At 36.7% G+C, this 21,415-nt stretch overlaps 1 protein-coding gene across 1 annotated transcript in view; it reads left to right on the plus strand.

Moving 5' to 3' along the window:
* LOC120527786 overlaps positions 1-21,415 on the plus strand; it is a 105,628-nt gene that overhangs the window by 21,135 nt on the left and 63,078 nt on the right. The window contains exons 6-7 of the mRNA XM_039751601.1: positions 13,860-13,913; positions 16,061-16,174. Of these exons, the coding sequence (XP_039607535.1) occupies positions 13,860-13,913; positions 16,061-16,174 (168 nt within the window). The remainder of the gene's footprint in view (positions 1-13,859; positions 13,914-16,060; positions 16,175-21,415) is intronic.

Raw genomic sequence — 21,415 nt, forward strand, 5'->3', positions numbered from 1 at the left:
CAATCCTTGGAATGTGAACTAGGCTAATATCCTACATTCATCTTTGCCTTTCTGGGATGGGCTCAAATTGTCTTTATTTTGTTCATAAACTCTCATTATCATTTATGGTTATATTCATTTTCTTTCTTTCTTTCTTTTTCCCTTTTTATATACAGTCATTAAACCTTGGGAACCCGTCTCAGCCTGCATAATAATTTACTCTATTTTCAACAAAAAAGATAACAGTGGTATGTCATTCATTTCCTAGGAACATCTGAGTACTGGGGTGTTTTAAGAAACAAAGATTTTTAGTGAAGCAGTATTTAGTTGTATGAAATTAAATCAAATGTGAAAAACTGGCTGTGCAAAAATTTGGGTCCCCTTGTAATTTTGCCTATTTGAATGCATGTAACTGCTCAGCTCTGATTACTTGCAACACCATATTGGTTGGATTAGCTCTTTAATCCTTAAACTTAATAGACAGGTGTGTCAAATCATGAGAAAAGGTATTTAAGGTGGTCAATTGCAAGTTGTGCTTCCCTTTGACTCTCCTCTGAAGAGTGACGGCATGGGATCCTCAAAGCAACTCTCAAAAGATCTGAAAACAAAGATTGTTCAGTAACATGGTTTAGGGGAAGGCTACAAAAAGCTATCTCAGAGGTTTAAACTGTCAGTTTCAACTGTAAGGAATGTAATCAGGAAATGGAAGGCCACAGGCACAGTTGCTGTTAAACTCAGGTCTGGTAGGCCAAGAAAAATACAGGATCGGCATATGCGCAGGATTGTGAGAATGGTTACAGACAACCCACAGATCACCTCCAAAGACCTGCAAGAACATCTTGCTGCAGATGGTGTATCTGTACATTGTTCTACAATTCAACACAATTTGTACAAAGAATATCTGTATGGCAGGGTGATGAGAAAGAAGCTCTTTCTGTATTCACGCCACAAACAGAGTCGCTTGTTGTATGCAAATCCTCATTTAGACAAGCTAGATTCATTTTGGAACAAAGTGCTTTGGTCTGATGAGACAAAAATTGAGTTATTTGGTCATAACAAAAAGTGCTTTGCATGGTGGAAGAAGAACACCGCATTCCAAGAAAAACACCTGATACCTACTGCCAAATTTGGTGGAGGTTCCATCATGCTGTGGGGCTGTGTGGCTAGTTCAGGGACTGGGGCCCTTGTTAAAGTCGAGGGTAGGATGAATTAAACCCAATATCAACAAATTCTTCAGGATAACGTTTAAGTAGTGCTGGGCAGTATGACCAAAATTCTATATCGTGGTACAATATTTATCAAGATTGTACTGGTTTCACGGTATTCAACGGTATTTTTTCACATGCATGTGTGGATGTTAACCACATTTTCCACTGCAATTACTGCAGTAGATTGGCTAAGAATAACCTATTTCTCCGTCATGAGCATTGTACAAAAAAAACATTTTAATGTGCACACAAGTATTAATACCGGTTTGCATGGCCCCATAAAGTGATAGTTTTCAAGGAGGTAGTACTAATGAAGAGAAGGAATCACATTGCATGACAGTTGCAGTCAAAACCTTTTTATTGAACAAATTTTGCAAACAACTTAAAACTAAAATTCTGACATTTTGTCAACCATCCAAAGAGGCATTTAGACATTTAGTAAAATATTCAGATGTGCTTGTCAAACGTTGTATTGCACTGAACATGTCTTAGAAAAGGAATAAATAGTAATTTTTTTTTGTAAACCAACTACACTTTCTGTTAATTGTAACAAGCTCTGTCCACTGACACGTTAAAGTGACTTTTTAAACAACTTTACCATCATTAAACTGCATAATATTTAAACTAATTAATAACAACTGCGGTGGGCTGGCGCCTTGCCAGGGGTTTGTTTCCTGCCTAGCGCCTTGTGTTGGCTGGGATTGGCTCCAGCAGACCCCTGTGACCCTGTAGTTAGGATATAGTGGGTTGGATAATGGATGGATGGAAATAATAATAAAACAAATAATAGTGCAACTTCCAGTAATAATACTATTAATTAAAAACTTCAAGGCCAGGTACATTACACAGTATTCACCAACATAAAATAAAACAAGTGCAACTTGGTGACCACATCTTGCATTAAGCTAAGCTATATACATAAATGATAAAACTGCAACTTGCATTTATAATGCGGTTTGTGGTATAGTGGGTCCGCGGCTTAAAAAAAAATCCAGTTCGCCGTGCCCGTCTCTGTGGGCGCGATTGCACGACCGGGGGAGCTGATGAGGTGATTGGGGCGAGTCGCACCTGATCGTTCTCAATTGCTTCATCGGCTTACTGTGGCTTGTGAATAAGGCGCTGCGCCCACGGAGACATATGGGCCGGCAGGATAGGGGGGAGGAAAAAAGATTAGATTGAACACAAGGAGGTTAAAGAAGGGGAAAGGCAGACACGGGAGACGGTCCAGACACCAGGAAGGTGAAGGGAGCGCAGGCTGATGTGATGTAGGGGCTGGCTCACCCCACTGATTAAGCGTGTAGAGTGGGGCGAGCGAAATGTAAAGCCTCCCAATGGATCTGAGGAACGACTGAGCGAGTGCAAAGGAAGACGAGAGGTGTGCCGACCTTGGACGGTCTCGCCGCGTAATGTGGCGGCAGCAGCCAAGACAGGGGTAGGCAGAAAGCAGTTTGTGCTGCAAAGGCTCCGGCAGCAACACCAGTGTAGGGCGAGCCGTGGAGACAGGAGGTGGTGTGCTGCGATCGGGCGAGGAGAGAGACTGCATTTTAACCTCTATTTTAACAGATTTATTTATTATGGATTTTATCCCCACGTTTCACTGGTTTTACAGATTTGCTATTTATTTGGGTACTGTATTTTTCTGAACACTGCACAATGGACACTTTTGGTTTTACTTTTGACTGTTTTTAACATAAGCACTTGAGCACTTTCCACCATCCCCTGGTTTCAATGAGATTTCTCATCTCATCTCGGTCATAACTATTTACGGTGTTGGTTCAACAGACTCCCATGTGGGAAGAGGGAGTCTGTAGGGGACCGGCATCGTCACACTATTACACAGTAACCAGGTACATTACACAGTATTGAAAAAAAATAAAACGAGTAAAACTTGGCTTAAAGTATTATCCAGTAGTATAGAAACAATATTCACACATTTGAACATAATGGTCCCCATCTGACCTTTTAAAATCAAAGTATCTTCAGACAACAGACACAGTACCTTTTTTTGTCAAAAGTTCTTCTGTGTTATCATGTTCAATTTTATCGTCTGCTACAGCTACCGTTTAGGAATGTTCTCTGTCCATTTTCACCGCTCAATACCTCCAACTAACGCATGTACATGTACTCCATTGTATGCCTGTTTAGCGGTGCAGCAGTGAAAAAGATCCCCCCTTAAACAGTTTCCCGCTGCACCAATTTCTGAACATTGTTTAGGTTATTCAAACCAGTGTTCCGGTATAAGAAAAATCCATATCATAACAAAAATAAAAAACTGTTTTTGGTATGAACCGGTATACCACCCAGCACTACGTTCAACAACAACAACAACAACAAGATTTATTTATATAGCACATTTTCATACAAACAGCTCAAAGTGCTTTACATATTAAAGAATAGAAAAATGAAAGACACAATTATAAAACAAAATAAATCAACATTAATTAACATTGAATAAGAGTAAGGTTCAATGGCCAGGGGGGACAGAAAAAACAAAAAACTCCAGACGGCTGGAGAAAAATAAAATCTGTAGGGATTCCAGACCATGAGACCGCCCAGTCCCCTCTGGGCATTCTACCTAACATAAATGAACCAGTCCTCTTTGGATTTAGGGTTCTCACAGAAGGGCTTGATGATGATGATGGTCACGTAGACTTCTGCCTTTTAATCTGTCCATCATTGTTGGAGCATCATGAAGCTTTGAGTAGAAAGAAACCGGAAAAAGAAACAGAAAAGAGAGTAGGGGTCAGTACCGATTTTAGAGCCACCATGAATAGTTATTTTGAGGAAATTGAACATATAGAGTATCAGGATTAAGTTAAATTAAGATTAAAATGAAGTTATAAAAAGGCCATGTTAAAGTAATGTGTTTTCAGCAGTGTTTTAAAGTGCTCTACTGTATCAGCCTGGCGAATTCCTATTGGCAGGCTATTCCAGATTTTAGGTGCATAACAGCAGAAGGCCGCCTCACCACTTCTTTTAAGTTTTGTTCTTGGAATTCTAAGGAGACACTCATTTGAGGATCTGAGGTTACGATTTGGAATATAAGGTGTCAGACATTCCGATATATAAGATGGAGTGAGATTATTTAAGGCTTTATAAACCATAAGCAGAATTTTAAAGTCAATCCTGAATGACACAGGTAACCAGTGTAGTGACATCAAAACTGGAGAAATGTGTTCGGATTTTCTTTTCCTAGTTAGGATTCTAGCAGCTGCATTCTGCACTAGTTGCAAACGATTTATATCTTTTTTGGGTAGTCCTGAGAGGAGTGCGTTACAGTAATCTAGTCGACTGAAAACAAACGCGTGAACTAATTTCTCAGCATCTTTCAGTGATATAAGCGGTCTAACTTTACTTATGTTTCTTAAGTGAAAAAATGCTGTCCTAATGATCTGATTAATATGTGATTTAAAATTCAGATTACAGTCAACAATCACCCCTAAGCTTTTTACCACCGTCTTGACTTTTAATCCTAATGTATCCAGTTTATTTCTAATAGCCTCATTGTATCCATTATTGCTGATCACTAAGATTTAAGTTTTCTCTTTATTTAACTTGAGAAAATTACTATTCATCCATTCTGAGATACAAGTCAGACATTCTGTTAGTGAATCAATAGAATCAGGCATCAGTCACAAAGTTGAAGTCACGCAGGGGTTGGATATTCCAACAAGACAATGACCCAAAACACAGTTCAAAATCTACAAAGGCATTTATGCAGAGAGAGAATTACAATGCTCTGGAATGGCCATCACAGGCCCCTGACTTGAATATCATCGAAAATCTATGGGATGATTTGAAGCAGGCTGTCCATGATCGGCAACCATCAAATTTAACTGAACTGGAGAGATTTTGTATGGAAGAATGGTCAAAAATACCTCCATCCAGAATCCAGACACTCATCAAAGGCTATAGGAGGCGTCTAGAGGCTGTTATATTTGCAAAAGGAGGCTCAAATAAGTATTGATGTAATGTCTCTGTTGGGGTGCCCAAATTTATGCAACTGTCTAATTTTGTTATGATGTATATTGTATATTTTCTGTTAATCCAGTAAACTTAATGTCACTGCTGAAATACTACTGTTTCCATAAGACATCATATTAAAAGGAAGTTGCTACTTTGAAAGCTCAGCCAATGATAAACAAAAATCCAAAGAATTAAGAGGGGTTCCCAAACTTTTTCATATGACTGTATTATCTGTATTCTACACTGCTGATTGGCTCAACAGTAGAAACCAATTTCTAAGAAGGGCAGGAAAATAGAAGGTACATCTGCAAATTAGTTTCAGAACATGATTAAGATCTGTTTATGATAATTCTTCACACACAGACTAATTCTAAGAAAATTATAGATAAAAAATAGATTTGTTAATTGAACAGGAAACTAATGAGAGAATTTCAAAGAAGAAAAGAAGCAAAGAAAATAAATCCTGTAATATGTGGAGGCCCTCCTACATGAGTAGTCACCTTATCAATAAAATGAGACAGGTTGCTAAATTATCCACTTTCCAAAGTGCCTGCTCATGTCATATATGTCTGTCTGCACGTCTGTCTCTCTCTCGCTTGCTTGCTGTTTTTCTGACTCTCTGCCTTTGAGAACTTGCCTAAAAAGTCTTATCTAGACTCCAGATCAGTGTGCATCTTCAATGAGGAAGCTGTCACTAACTGTCATCTCTCATTTGCTTAAATGGGCAACCTTATTCTAACTTCCTTACATAGTGACACTGTGGTGCCACCAAGCTGGGCCTGATACTTTGTGTTTACTTGGTAGCCCTGTGTGGCTTTACTAACTTCATCATGATAAGGTGAGGGTTTATCACATCTGCATCTGCTGGGTTCCTGCATACATAAATTCATAGGAGCATAACCTGTTGGTCACCATTCAGTTTTTTTATATAAGGGGCCCCTGCCCATTGCTCTTCTAGAGCACTAAGCACATAGATGGTTCTTGCAATGCCTATTTTTCAACCCTACTGGAATGCTTAGTTGCTGTTTCCCTGACCATGAAAATTAACTTTCATGTTAAGTTTTGTCATAGTGATTTACTCTGTCTGGTGCTAATCGAGTGGTATCCTTTATTCTGGTAACCTTTAGGGCTTCACAATATACAGTAACTTCATATACTCTAGATTTTAGGTCCATTGTTTGGCCTTTGCACATCTAATGAAGTTTAAGTTTATTATAATGTGTACACATTTAAGTGAAATTCTTACATATATATATCTTATCTTATATATACATGCAACATGTATAACATGATATAGATTCTTGGAATTTTGAGTTCTTCCACCACCTCAATAATAGACTGTTGACGTCTCCGATCTTCATTTTTTGCCACTGTGTATGAAAACAACTGTATAGTTTCATGTTGTGTGTTTAAGTATCCATGTGAAAGTGTACTTTTTACTATTAAAAGATGCAAAAATCCTTGCCCTCTTTAGACCTCAGCCAACCTGCACATTTTCTTTTCTAACTCCTTAATTTTGGCAAACAGTTTAGGACCATTGGTATACCTGTAAATACCAGTAGAATCAAAGACAGTTTCACTCCACAAGTTGTAAAGTGAGTAAACAGTCAATCATAACAAAAACATTTATAATTGAAAAAAACATTTCTTATTATTTATCCATCCATCCATCCCTCCATTATCTAACCCGCTATATCCTAACTACAGGGTCACAGGGGTCTGCTGGTGCCAATCCCAGCCAACACAGGGCGCAAGGCAGGAAACAAACCCCGGGCAGGGCGCCAGTCCACCGCAGCTTATTATTTATGTACAACATAAAAAGTTATGTAAATTTCCTCTATAGCTCAAAGGTTCAATATAAAAGATTTATTAATAAAAAAGTATACAAGGAAGGGTATAAAGGAAACAGAACACAGAGGGTCACAATTTTTACAAATTAATTAACATACACTATGCCCCTTTGTGTCCTAAACATAGACACTTCAAAATATGTTAGGAATAGTTGGTCTGCTCAAAAATCTTCATGGTGTCCCAACTCACTTTCCTAACTCCAGATTATTATTTTTCATCCTCAGGTCAGTACCTCTGCATCCCTTTTGTTTGAAAATCCATGCTGGTGGATGGTGTTTAAAATGTGCTGTAAAACCATCCATCCATCCATCTTCTAACCCGCTGAATCCGAATACAGGGTCACGGGGGTCTGCTGGAGCCAATCCCAGCCAACACAGGGCACAAGGCAGGAACCAATCCTGGGCAGGGTGCCAACCCACCGCAGGACACACACAAACACACCCACACACCAAGCACACACTAGGGCCAATTTAGAAACGCCAATCCACCTAACCTGCATGTCTTTGGATTGTGGGGAAACCTGCCAGGAAACCCACGCCACGGGAGAACATGCAAACTCCACGCAGGGAGGACCCGGGAAGCGAACCCAGGTCTCCTAACTGCGAGGCAGCAGCGCTACCACTGCACCACCGTGCCGCCTGTAAAAAAAACCCTTCTGGGGTTATAGTCGACTGGAAAGTGGTTCCAGGTCTTTCCTAATTCTTTGAGAGGTTGGCATAATTTTTCTTAAAAGGCTAGAGGACCATACCTTCATGAGAATTAACTCCTGGTCCTCCACTGCCTGTGTTTACTTCTTTTAATCTTCAGTACAGCACTTGTCTAGTCCCATTCTTGAAAAGCTTGTTTCCTTTTTCATCAATGACATTGGAAAATAGGTGAGATATTTCTGATTTTGCAGTCATTATTATAACATCATTATAATTTTAAAGAGTCTTTTTAGTGTCAACACTGCTCATATTTAGCTGTCACAGCTAATATATAGTTTCATACTAGGATTGTCAAAACTATCAAAATATCAATAAGTATAGATTTTAATATTTTAAAATTACTTCAGTACTCATTTTTCATGGTCCATTTCGCCACGTCTTGAGTTGCAACCCTGTTTCTATCAACACACAGGTGTTAATAAGATGACAACTTCAGCAGTGTTGGTGCTTTTACCAGCATGCTTAACTGACAAAGAGAACAGCTAGAGTGGACTTCTGGAAATGTTTTCACTTCGTGGCAAATGGGGACAGAAAATCACAAGATACATGCAAGTCTGTATACAAGATTTTCCAACGAGAGGGATCTTATTTCTAAATTACGGAAACATTAATAAGCATAAACCTGTAAGCTGTTGTGTTTGAAGTAAGGACGATTATTATGTCTTTTTTTTTTTTTGCAGGTTAAAACATTTTTAGCTTTTAAAAGCATCAAGACAGGGGTTTGGATTTATTTTTACCTGTGGGCTGGCTTTATTCTGTTCTGTTCATTCGAATAATTGTAAAATTATATTTCATCAAATTTGCTGTTTGCAATTATGCAAAGCCTTTAAATGTGTTAGTGGCCTACTTGCATGTTTCTTTTCTGAATAAATGTTTACAAAAGACCACATTAATGTTCTTTTTTACTAGAATGCTTATTTACATTTAATATTTTTAAAATTTCATTGTATATATATCTCAGTAACAGTATTGTTACTGTTTTATTTTAAGCAACTGTGCGCAAGTTATAAGCATGTCATATTTTACAGATGCACCAAGAGCAAAACTGTAAAATTTTGACTAATAATAAATACTAAAAAAGTACCTAGGGTACAAACAATAAATTAGAGCTGCTGACAAATTGCTGAAATTTTGAACGCGTTAAATTTTTTAATGCAAACTCCTAATTGCGTTAATATAATCCAGTTAATTTGACTATGCTTCACATGTTGTTAATGAAGCAGTGGCAGATGAGTCCAGGTCTATTAACAGTAGTAGCGGGTCCCTGGCACCTGATTGTTTCCTAAAATGTTTCCTGATAATCTTCATCCACAGACACCAGCTGTTACATATAACACAGGATTGTCTCGCATTGGAACATAAAATATTACGTACCATATTGAATTAGTAAAGCACGTTGTCCGTCTCATATTTTCATACACACCATTTCATATACAGACCACCTCTTCAATGTGCAGAGAATAACATGTGAACAACTAAAGTGAAACCAAGTGGAGTAAATGAGTTTCATTTTTGTGGGGTGATAAAGTTACAGACAGAAAACCTCTGTGATCTCTGTGAAGTTGCGCTTCAGTGTCATCATATGATTAAAAAAAAAAACACCGCCCAGTATAATGGAACATACAGAGCAAGACGATATGCACACTGTAAACTGTGGTAATGTCTGCTAATCCAAATCTGCCTATAAAAGAGGTTGTTGAGGTATAGGTCTGAGTGGAAGACAGAATGTCAGTAGGACATCTCTGTCCCTAGGGATACCTGACGTAGAACACAGTGCAGGTACGACGAGCAGCTAAGCAACAGATGACACAGACCCATTAGCCTATATTATACTGTAACCAATAAAACGAGGCAATAACCAATGCAAATTGCTCATGCCAATATTTCCATCCATTTGGGCTGAAGGTTAAATTAGTTTTATTTTGTGACTCATAAATTATATGTTCTATGACAATGTGTAATTTAAAACATCTAAAAATTACCCTATCAGTCTATCCTGCCTGATCCATAACCATGGTATATATTTGAAAGTTTTTTTTTCCTCAGTCAGTCCTGCTTTATATTATCATCTTGATTAGATTAGATTAGATTAGATAAACCATCCAGAATGAAGTAGCAATTAATGCTGCAATATTCTTTTTTTCTCTTTGTCAAAGTAAATAGACTTATTTTGACTTCAACTATGGGTTTTTTATCTCTGCTAGGAGAAAACTAATGTAAAGGAAAAGCATAGTTAGTAACACATTTTATAATTAGTAACTATATAACATAATTACCGTATTTTTCGCTCCATAAGACTCACTTTTTTTCCCCAAAAAAAGGGTGGAAATGTCTGTGCGTATTATGGAGCAAATATTGTGTCACAGACCGTGATGCGTATTACCTGACAAAATTCAGTGTCCAGGGGTAGAGGGTGACAATCAGCTGTTAATGGTATCAAAACTCACTTTTACATCACAGGCATTCCCTCTCTGCTTGGAGGAATGTTAGACTCATTGACTCAGCATCTAATCCTTGCGTGTGCGTGAGTTACGAAATGTAAACAAAGGCAAGATGGCATCAACATCTCACAAGGGAGCAAAGCGAGTGCAGTAAACAAAATACTCCGCAGAGGATGTTTTGTGCATTATTGCTGAGTCGGACTCTGATTTTTCAGAATCTGATTTTGTTGAGAGTGATCAGGAGATCAAGCAAGAGAGTGAGGAACTGGTATCAGCTGATTGGACACCAGTCAATGCAGCCCCAGCCCATTCGCGCAGCCGATGCACCTACGGCAAGGTTTGTGTGGGAGGAATACCCAGACATTGATCCGTAGGAGCTGGCTATCAGACTTCACAAGACAGCATGGCTTGCTGTTGAACATGACAGATTACCAGTTGCTGGACTACTTCAGGCTGTTCTTTCCTGAGGCTGTTTTTCAGCTACTGTCAGATGAGACAAACAGGTATACAGAGCTATTTTTTGAATCGCGGGCTGCACTTGCACCACATTCTCGTTTTTCAAAGTGGAGACTCACAACAAAAGACGAGATGAAGGACTTTGTGGCATTACAAATAGAGATGGGACCAGACTGGCGATATAACTTCAGGAAGCATTGGTCAAAACATGCTTTGTCCCCGGGTGGCTTTGGACAGATTATGCTGTGTGATAGGTATGTGTTCCTGCAAAGTGATTGTGAGCAACTGAGCTTCATAAATTCTGACACTAGTGATGTGGAGTTCTTGGGGTTTCCAGAAAACTAGAAGAGTGCTTGAACCTCAAAGTCTCTCCTCATTTGTTAATGACAGTGATGATGGTTCTTAATACTACTGTTGACTTTACATGGTTGAAATATTATTCTGCTATATTTTATTAAATATATTATTTCACCATTTGGTTCAGAATGTTTTTTTTATTGTTTTCCTCCTCTAAAGCAAGGTGCGTCTTATGGTCAGGTGCGTCTTATGGAGCGAAAAATACAGTAGTTGTTTTTCTTGTAAGTAATGAGTAATGTAATGTAATGTAAAGTTCATTTTAAAATTAACATTTCTCAAACTGGTCCCTTGTGAAAATTTGTTTCCTGTATCTGGGTGGTATTCCTTGAACAACCAGTGCAAGTGAACTGCTATGTTTAAGTAACTGGGAGAATGACTAGTGAGAAAATCAATGTCATAATATAATTTTAAAGGCAGAATCATTGACATAACTATTCAAAGTGCTAGACTAACTTGCATTGCATGTGAAATAACCGTTGACTGATTAGTATTTCACAGTTTATTCAATTGCTTTTGTAATACAAAACTGTTCAATAAACCAACTTATTTTAATATGCATAGGCATGTGATTTTTAAAACTGTTTGTATTAATTATAAATCACTCAGTTATTTCTACTTTTATAGAAATGTTTATATGTTTAAAGGAAATATAAAGTGAGATTTATATCAGTTAGTTTCAATTAAAAATTGTAACTGTTTGATTATTGGTGATTGCATTTTTTTAAAGAAAAGAAGTCGTAAAATACATATATATAAAAAATATACAATGATATAATAATAGAAATATATATATAATATATACTGTATGCTTGACTCTGCAGTATTTTTTACCTTTTTTGTATGTCTTTTCTTAGTACAGGTTGACCATCAATTCACTAGTCCCAATGATGCCAGATTAATAAATTTTCCAAATCACCAATAATTAGATTTTCCTATACAGTTTACCCATAAAACTGTTATAAAAAGTTCTCTGTATTGGAGTACAGAGCTCCCACTGAGAGCTTCCTCAAAGTTCAGTGCAGATAGTTTTTGAAGGAGTGAATAACCCCTTGTGATTGAATTAAAGTCAGTTCCAGTTATTAAAATCCATTCCTTCTCATAGGTGCATTATTTTGTCCACAGTTATTTTTTGAATTATAGCTCTTTGATCTTTGGGTGTCTGTTTCGCCCCTTCTAGCCTAAAAGAGTCTCTGCAAAGATGCCAATTCAACTCTGATTTACATATTTGTTATCAGATGAAGTACAGGCTGGTCCTGACACGAAGAGTTCAGTCCCTTACTTTGGAATGTAAGTGGAGGAAGGCGTAACTGAATATCTGCATGCTTGTTAAATTTGCTGTTTTAAAAGGTCTGGTGTACCACTAAAACATAGTAGAATGAGCAATGCCAACTTTGTCCTATAGTGTTTATGAATTTGCGCAAACAGCTGGCGGTGTAAGTAGTGCTACCAAAACAACAGTAGCAGGTCGGCACATCATCTTGGGAAATTTGAAATTACGCTTGTGGAAATCTTGTCTGAATTAGTGGTGGAACTGGATTACCAGTGGCCAGATTAGTGATGGAAGACCTGTATTAGGTTATTGATACTTTCTGAGGAAATATGTAATTAAGAATTTAATTAATGTTTAAATGACAAACTTCAAACTGACAGTTTTTTCTTCTTGATATTCTTCATGAATGTCCTTTATAATATAAGGTAAGAGCTTTATGATGATGGTAATAGTTATGATGATGATGAGCAAACGTTTTTGAGATGTATGGTGCAAAAATATAAAATCGTTTTACTGTGCAATGTCCAAAGGTTAGACAGTGATGCAATACATTAATTAGAAATGAGCCTTTCATCTTATGACAATGTTTTGTTAGGCTTTTCCTCTTTGTCTGAAACTTTTTTTTATCTTAATTAAGGCTGTTCTTTTAACTTTATGCAACATAATACAGATGCATATGGTGTAACCATTAGAAATCTGGTTTTATCTTAAATACTCCAGGTTTTTGAAAGCTATGTCAGTAATGCAGTGGTTGCATCCTGGCAGGATGCCTAGTGTTTGTACATTTACTTCAAATTTTTCAAGAGATCGTGGTCGTTTCTTATACTCAGATGCTGTAAGGTTGGCTGGTGGTTCTCATTTGCTTTGATTCAGGTATAAATATGTGTGTAGCTGCTGGAATATGCTCCATACAACATAGACTTCATAACCCAATGTAAAAAGGATATACAGTATGCATGTTTAAAAACTATTATTAAAGCAATTATAATTTCTTTCTGGTAGAACTGTCAAAATTAAATTTTAGGAAAACTTAATAATGAATCCAGGACGACCAAAATCATAATATGGTAGTTGCTTAAACACATCACTCTTGCAGAACCCAATCAACAAAGGAAATGCCATCTGTTGTAAAGATTTAATGGTTTTGGAATACGCTAAACATGTGTCATTTATTATTTTGATTTTGGTGTTGTTTTGGACCAATTGTTTGTTTTTCTTTTTTTTATTATAACCATGACATCATTTTTTATATTATGTTTTTCCCTTTACTGTCATGTGTAACTTCTCTTTTATTAAAAGTGTTTCTGGCTATGTTCTTCAAATTTTGTTTGTGTATTGGGTTTAGCCACATTAACCTTTGTCTTTGTTTATTCCACCAGCTAGTTTCTGATTACAGTTTCATCTTCTGCTGCGTTTCTCTCTGCTTTTTGTGGCCTGCCAATTCTTTGCTGTCACTGGCAAAACATTTATAAAGATTTGATGCATACAGAAATTACTTTTCCAGTTAGATGCCTTTTGTATATTTTTAGAAATACTTAAACATGTAATTAATGATGAAATAAATTGTTTCTACAATATTTAATACTGTTCTCCTTTTTTCTTTTAATACCTTCCTTGTTTGCAGGAGCGTCTGAAGTTGCTACACAAAAAGGGACATACAGAAATAATACCTGAAATTGTGAGTTGCTTTTCATTTCCATTTACTATAATGAAACCGTTTGATTTTATTAGTTTAATTCCAATCAAAGTTTTATTAGTAAAGATGTGTCATGTTTTCCAACTAAGGTAATAATGTTTTTCATTTTTTAAGCAAATTGAACTGTGGAGAATTGCATTTTTTGTTCACTTGAGAGTTACGCCATCTACCCCAAGCTTACACTAATGTGATTTTTATTTTTGTAATGCCTTTAACACAATGCTTGGAATCTAAACAAATTTGAACCACAAATTATACTAGCATGCTGGAGGTCAGGAAAAGACTGAGCAAATGACAAGAACATAGTAAAGCATTCAGCAGTTATAAGACATTTGGTAGTGTTGCCCACTTACTGGTGTTGCCATGCAAAATTGTGTTCTAAAGTTAAGTACTTTCCATAGATATAAAAAATACATAACCAGTCCTTGTGTTTTATAATTAATTCTTATGGACATAAATTAAATTAAAGACTAAAAGTTTCAATATAAAAAAACATGCTATGGCTCTGATGCATATACAGTATGTGATTAAAAAAAAAAACATCTGGAAATTTTTGTTTTATTGCATATTCCTGGTACAGTACTATTTTTCCCAGGGTAATGATACATTTTCTGTTTGCTTGTATGTTAGAAGTTCCCTCATGGCCACTTTCACACACAGAAACCTGGCACTACTGAGTTTAGCACCACAGGAATTAGGTGGAACTTTTTCATTTACTCATTTCCCCTTCTGCTGACAAAACCCTAATTTCCTGTTGATATTGTTTGCATACATTATGGTGGACAATGGTTGGGACAGAGCTGAAGGAAGTGGATCCTCAAAGCTTCATAATAGGCATGTAATTTTCGATCATCATCTGTCATTTTCATTTCACTTACCTGATGAGGGCCATTGTGATAACACATTGAACCGAGCTAAGATGTTCACAGCACCCAGTCCTTAGCAAAGTTGATGCTGTGCATAGTGGTAAGTTTGATTATATCTAGCACTGGCATTTTTTGCCTGCCATGTGAGTTCTAGCTACTTGCTTGGGAGAGACGTTACTTTCCATAACCAGTTTGATAAGTTCTAATATGCCTGGATCTGCTGTCACCTGACTGGCATTGCACCTGATGCTCATCCTTCATTTGTTGAGTGGCATTAAAATGCAGACAGCTTTCGGCTTATTCATAACCTGCACAATGTGTCTTGTTACAGTGTATGAATTCATAGGCTCATGAGGTCAGTATTCCCACGTGCAGAGTGGAGTGAAATTCTTAACTTGCATGTAGTAATCAATATGCAACATGTAGCCACTGTCCGGCACCATGATTAGTGTGTATTACTACCTTACCACAAAAATACTAACTTCCTTAACCTCAAAACCTCTGTCTTCCTTGCCTGAAATGGCAATGTTACCTCAACATTAGTCATGATCATATCTGTATATCATGGTGAAGTTTCATAATGCTTCGGGGACATGTGGATCTATTTATGGATATGTGTTGCTCCTTCCACATAGCCACCCTTACACCCAAGTGATGTGCTTGGCTATTTAGACTGAATAGAATGTGCCATGATGTTCTGTACCGTGGCTGAAGATTGTGTCACTTTCTTGACCTTTTTAATTGTTCACTACCGTATCATTTACCATTTATCATTTCCAAGTTTTCCTGGAATCTTGCCTTTAGGACTCCCAAAGAGTTATTTCCTTGTGCAAGAGCCTGTGCATTTTTTCATTCATAGTTTAAACAAAAAAATCTTGTAAGACAAAGTTTCAAATGTGTAGAGAACAGCTTTCAGGTTAGTTTTGTAATTGTGTTTGACATTGCTTGCATCTTGTGTAATATAATGATTCAAATTATTTCCTTCATGCTTTTGTGTGCTTGAAATCATGATTAACTAAAAGAAAGAGAAACTATAAATAGTCAAAACCAATTGTTTTATTTTTAATATATTTCTTAATTTATCAATTGCAATATTTGCTCCCTTCAATGTATGAGAAACTAATGCATTTCACTTTCATTGTGACATTGTATAATTCATATTTAAATCACAGTATTATTGATGTCATTCATGCCTGATGTTTAATTTAAGTTGTCTTCCTGCTTTATGTCTTGTTCCTTAAATCTAACGGTAATGTTTGATAGTTTGCAGAGGAACTTGAAAATGCTGAGGAAGAAGAAGACAGTGATCAGAAAAAGGAGAAAATTTTAAAAATGATGCAAAACTGCTGTTATACTTCATCAATTTCATTGAATAGGGTAAATAATTTTGTAATTGTATCATTTTTGTATATAGTTTAGGTTGAATATCAACAAAAGTTGGAACATTTTTTTAGCATCCTGAATGTTGCACTGTTTAACATATAATGCATATAAGTTATCTTTTAATATTAATCTTGAGTGCTAAGCTGCTTACAACAAATGTTAACATGCATTTTCTAGTAGTGGTAGCAGGAAATTGGAGTAGAAGTATTATTAGGCTACATGTGGTTTATAAAATATTTCCTTGGCATAATCGAAAAGTTGAGGATGGGTAATATAACCTAAAAACTGTAAAACAACATTTGTAGCTATCATGAAGATAAGTCCACTCTCATTAATCTTCTAAGTCTTTCATAATTTGCCAAAAGGGTTTGAACACCAGTTCTTATATATACCACTTGTTAATCTACCAAATTATCCAGACAAGAATCAGGTTTTCAAAGATACAACTACATATTTTAGGTAGAGGGAGGCTATATCATAAATAATACAGTAACAATAGATACAAGTTAATAAGCACTGAATTGACTGTTGAGCAGAAAGATTAAATGTATGTTTATAAGGATGAATGCCACAGGTATCTTGGCAAGTAATTTTTGACCATTCAACAGAGAATGGACAAATAAGAATTCATGTCATGTGGTGTATGATATCCTATGTCTGTTAGAGACATAGTCTTTCCTAAGTGCAGATGCTTTTTCATTACAAAATGAGCCAATGGTTATGAAATGTCAAACAAATGGGAAGGATGATTTCTATATTATTTACTGAAAAGATAGGAAAAGACATGCTATTCATCCATTTAGTATTCTTCTAGGTGAAGTTTGATGATGAATGTGTTTCAAGGTGTGTTAATAGATTTACATGAAGACAATTGGTGGGGAAAGTTTTGGTATTAATTCAGATACCCTAGTTATTGATTATATTGAAGCTTAACAACAAAATAAAGATTATCCAAGTACTGTATACAACTGCAGTGAATATTCCATTTTCTTTAAAGGGCATCTGTAACCAACCAATACAATGATTATGGAACTTTAATATTTTGCTGTAGTACAATGGGGACAGATAAAAGAAAAGTGTTAATGATAGATAAACAGGTATACCCAAGTATTTCAATGTCTCTCACTATATAGAATATGTGACCTTGACACTATAAAAGTTGGTTTTCTGCCCACTCCGTGCTGTTTGTGCAATGCGGCTGCAGAGAGCTTAAACAACTCAGCACATCCACATTAAAATAACAAGGGTGACCTTTCTTGAAGGCTTTTATTGGATGTTCATTGTTGTAAACTGAAATATATACAAAAAAAACATACTTGTATTTATAGGTGTACAACAAAAGACAATAAATAATGATTTACAAAGCAATACATAGCAGACAGTATACATTAAACAGTAAATATTTAAAAGACACAGGCAAGTGATTTCCATGGTCAGGTCATGACAAAGATGTGTGTGTAGACAGAGGCTCGGATTGCTGCGTACCACAACTAACCAGACTTGGAGGTTTATATACCTTAACGATACACATGACTGAAACATTGGGCTGGACAATGCATGAAGTCATTTTCATGATGCTAAGGTGTCCACGGCACCTCCAGCCACTTAATTCAGAAACCATAAAGTGCTTCAAAGCACATTACTGTAAGCTGCAGATACAGATTAATGGAACAGATTATACAGACCATACAGATTAATGGAACATCCTAACCAAAAATAAATGTAAACACAAATGTCAAAGAAGGTGTTATTGGAAAAGGATAGGTCATGAAGGCAGTCTTTATGTGGACATTGAAGACCATGATATATAGTGAGCACAGGGACACCTCCAGACTGTGCTGGACAGACTTCCTGCTTTTAGCACACTTTTGTCAGATACTCTCTGCACTCTCAGCACAGCGCTGTCAGATCTAACACTAGCTCGCGTGCTGAAGTGACTTTGGCTGCAGGTGGAAGTCCTATTTTACTTATACAGTAGTTCCAAGCAGAGTTGCGTTGCGTTTCAGCCATCTGTTAGCCAGTGAAAGTGCTGTGAAGAAGCTGCCTGTTGCTATGGTCCTGCCTTTGTATAGTCTGATAGTGGTTAAGGGACATTGTGTCTTTGATTACCGCTACAACAAACAATTCTGAGCAGGCACCAGCCACAGTGCTGCTCTTGTGAAAAGAATTGAGATAAATGCCATCAACTCAAAGAGGGAGAGGCAAGTTAGTTTTACCAAGTGAACGTCACTGAGAGAATAAAACTGAATAATAAAAAAACAAGCACTAACATTTACAAGTAGTCAAATTTTACACTGGATGTTACCGACTCAAATCAAATGTATTTTTTTTTTATATTGCAGAAATAATAATAATAATAATAATAATAGCAGCTCACTACTCAAAACGCAGAGCGCCCAGTCTCGAACCTGGGACCTTTGGGTTATAAGGCAGCAGTTCTTACCTTTGCACCATTCAAGAATATGTGTAAATTTCCTCTCAATATCTGAGCTTGAGTTTTTAACTCATTGACAGCCACATGTAAAACAAAAGCTTTTTTTCTTTGGTTATATTCTTGAATAAAAGTGTATGTGTTTTATTTGATATTTGTAATAAAGTCTTCACACATTATACAGTTCTCGTCATTATTAGTATAACATGGAGAAAGTTTCTGCTTTAGGTATTTGTTCAGCATTTCTTGCATTTCCTTTCATTCTACACTTATCCAGATCTTTGTAGACACAGAACACACATGAAATGCATGTATTCCAAATAACAATATACTGTATTATTTACTCTATACAACTCCAGGCACATCACATGCAGATAAGGAGCCTTGGCTTGAGCTAGGAGATATTTTTGCCTGCGAGCCGAGCTCAAGGCGGGGGATGGGACAGCAGGCTGCTTGCTGCTTGTGCTGATCGATGCATTTACAAAACAAAAGACGCTGATGGTAAAGGTGCGAAAGGATTTAAGTTGGGCCAGTATTCTGAGTTTTTTGTAGGCTTCAGGAATTATAGTGTTAATGTTTCCCTCAATCAAACGCCAAACCTCCTCAAAACAGATGATGAAGGGGCAGTAGAGAAAAATAGTACTTAGTTTGAATGTTAATTGCGATTCAACCTCTTAAAATCCATAAGTGTTAAGGCATAGGATGGCAGCACATTATCATTAGCAATAGAATAGCAGTCTCTGTTCTGTGAGCACGTGACTATATGTTTGATACCAAATTCATGTGCTCTAATACAAATTTGAAATCTGTCTTTAATAGTAAAGAAGCATTCAGTTTTAATCAGTGTGCTTAGGACAGAGATAGTTAGGCGAGATAGCAAAAATCAGAACCAGTGTATAATCAGAAACCAAGAAGTGTTACCATGCAAATGGGTACCAATGGGAGACACTGGGGATGAATGCCAATGTTATAGCAAGGGCAAAGCCAAAGCAGACAAAAGAGAGAAGAAGAAGTCTTCAAACATAAATCAGTTTTAATACCATGTGATACACAGTATTTATAAAGAAACAGAGGTTTTGAATTCGTTGTCTGGTTGGATGTCTACAGATGTCTGTTCGAGCATCCTTCCATTTTCCAATTGGCAACTGCACTAATAGGACTAACAACAGTTGTAAGAAGTAAATGTCAAGACAAGTTTTAAACCAAGTGGCTGCTTGACTTTTGTACAACAGTGATGAAATGAGCTGCTTCATTTGTTAATACCAATATGAAGTTAATTTAATGTTTTAATGCTTCGAGGACAAAGCATGTCCCTCTAGTAACATGACATACTGTATAATGCATTAACAGAAATGTGTGACAGAGGTGCACAGTTACAGTAATGCCGAAAAAACACAATAAAAATATATATCTACAAATGGTATTTTTTTTTCAGTCGTTTGGTTTTTTTAAGGCAAACTAATGTTCACGAGTATAACCCCTAAAATGTTATAAATATAGTGAAAACACATATGGTATAAATTTGAATAGTATGTTGGCAAATGTAATGCAGTCCCCAGTAACAATTTAGCTGACTACAAGTAACACCAGTTGATTAATTTTGTAATTATGGAGTTGAACACATGACAGTAACAAAGTCTGATCACTCATGTAAAAACGGCTTTTGTTGTTTTGTTTTCAGTATACAATAGATAGAACTTTATTTGTCCACAGGCTTTTTGGCTTTTTACCGAAGCTCTTTAAATAAAAAATACATAATTAGGTTGATAAGTCAGTAAATAAATAAACATACACATACACTTTCGTCTGAACAAACACTAGAATGACTATAAAGCAAGAAAATTCAAAAGAAAGAAAAGTTCTGTTTTGGCAGTCACAGTCCCAGTGAGCCATTATGCAGATATAGTGCTGTTGGTGTGAAGGAGCCCCAGTAGCGTTTCTTGATACACTTCTGCTGAAAAATTCATTGGCTGAAAGTTCTCAAAGTTCGTATATCACAGAGAGGATGTGCAGCAGTGTTCATAATGGCACTCAATTGTGTTTTAATTTTCTCCTTCGTTACTACCTCCAGGGGGTCCAGAGTGCGTACTATAATTGAGCTTGCCCCTGATTTGGTGGGCCTCTCTTGAAGTGATGTTACAATCCCAGCACATGACAGCATAAAAATTGCACTGGCCATCACAGAGTTATAGAAGATGTGAAGGATGTCACTACGTACATTAAAGGAACACAGTCTGCTAAGGAAAAAAAGCCTGCTCTACCCTTTCTTATATAGTGTTCTGAGACCAACATGTCATTAATGTTGACCCCTAAGTACTTGCAGGAGTGGACTATCTCAACATCCACTTCTTAAATAGTGACCGGACACAGAGGCTCTTTGGTGCAGTGATAGTCAATAACCAGTTCCTTTATTCATCTTATGTTAAGATGCAGACAATTCTCTTTGTACTAAGAAACAAACTTTTCTACCTGACTCATATCATCTCTCTTATCCCCTTTATCAATACACCCAATAATTGCAGAATCATCTGAGAATTTCTACAATTGAAAACAGTGCCTTGTGTCCTTGTAGTTGAACCTCTTGGAGAGTGAACCCCTATGCCAAGAGAGCTACCTTAGGACTGCCCCTTTATTATGTGAGGACTTTATCATAAAGCAGAGGCAATCACCCTCAATTTTTGACTATTACTTGACGGAAGCCATCCTTAGATCTGACATCATAAAGTTATCTATTTGTTTCTGATTTAAAGTTCTCTGTGAGAGAGAGAATCTCTGTCTAGACACAATGTAAGGATCAGAAGTAT

The sequence above is a fragment of the Polypterus senegalus genome, chromosome 4 (assembly GCF_016835505.1).
Source record: "Polypterus senegalus isolate Bchr_013 chromosome 4, ASM1683550v1, whole genome shotgun sequence".
NCBI classification, from domain to species: Eukaryota; Metazoa; Chordata; class Cladistia; order Polypteriformes; family Polypteridae; genus Polypterus; species Polypterus senegalus.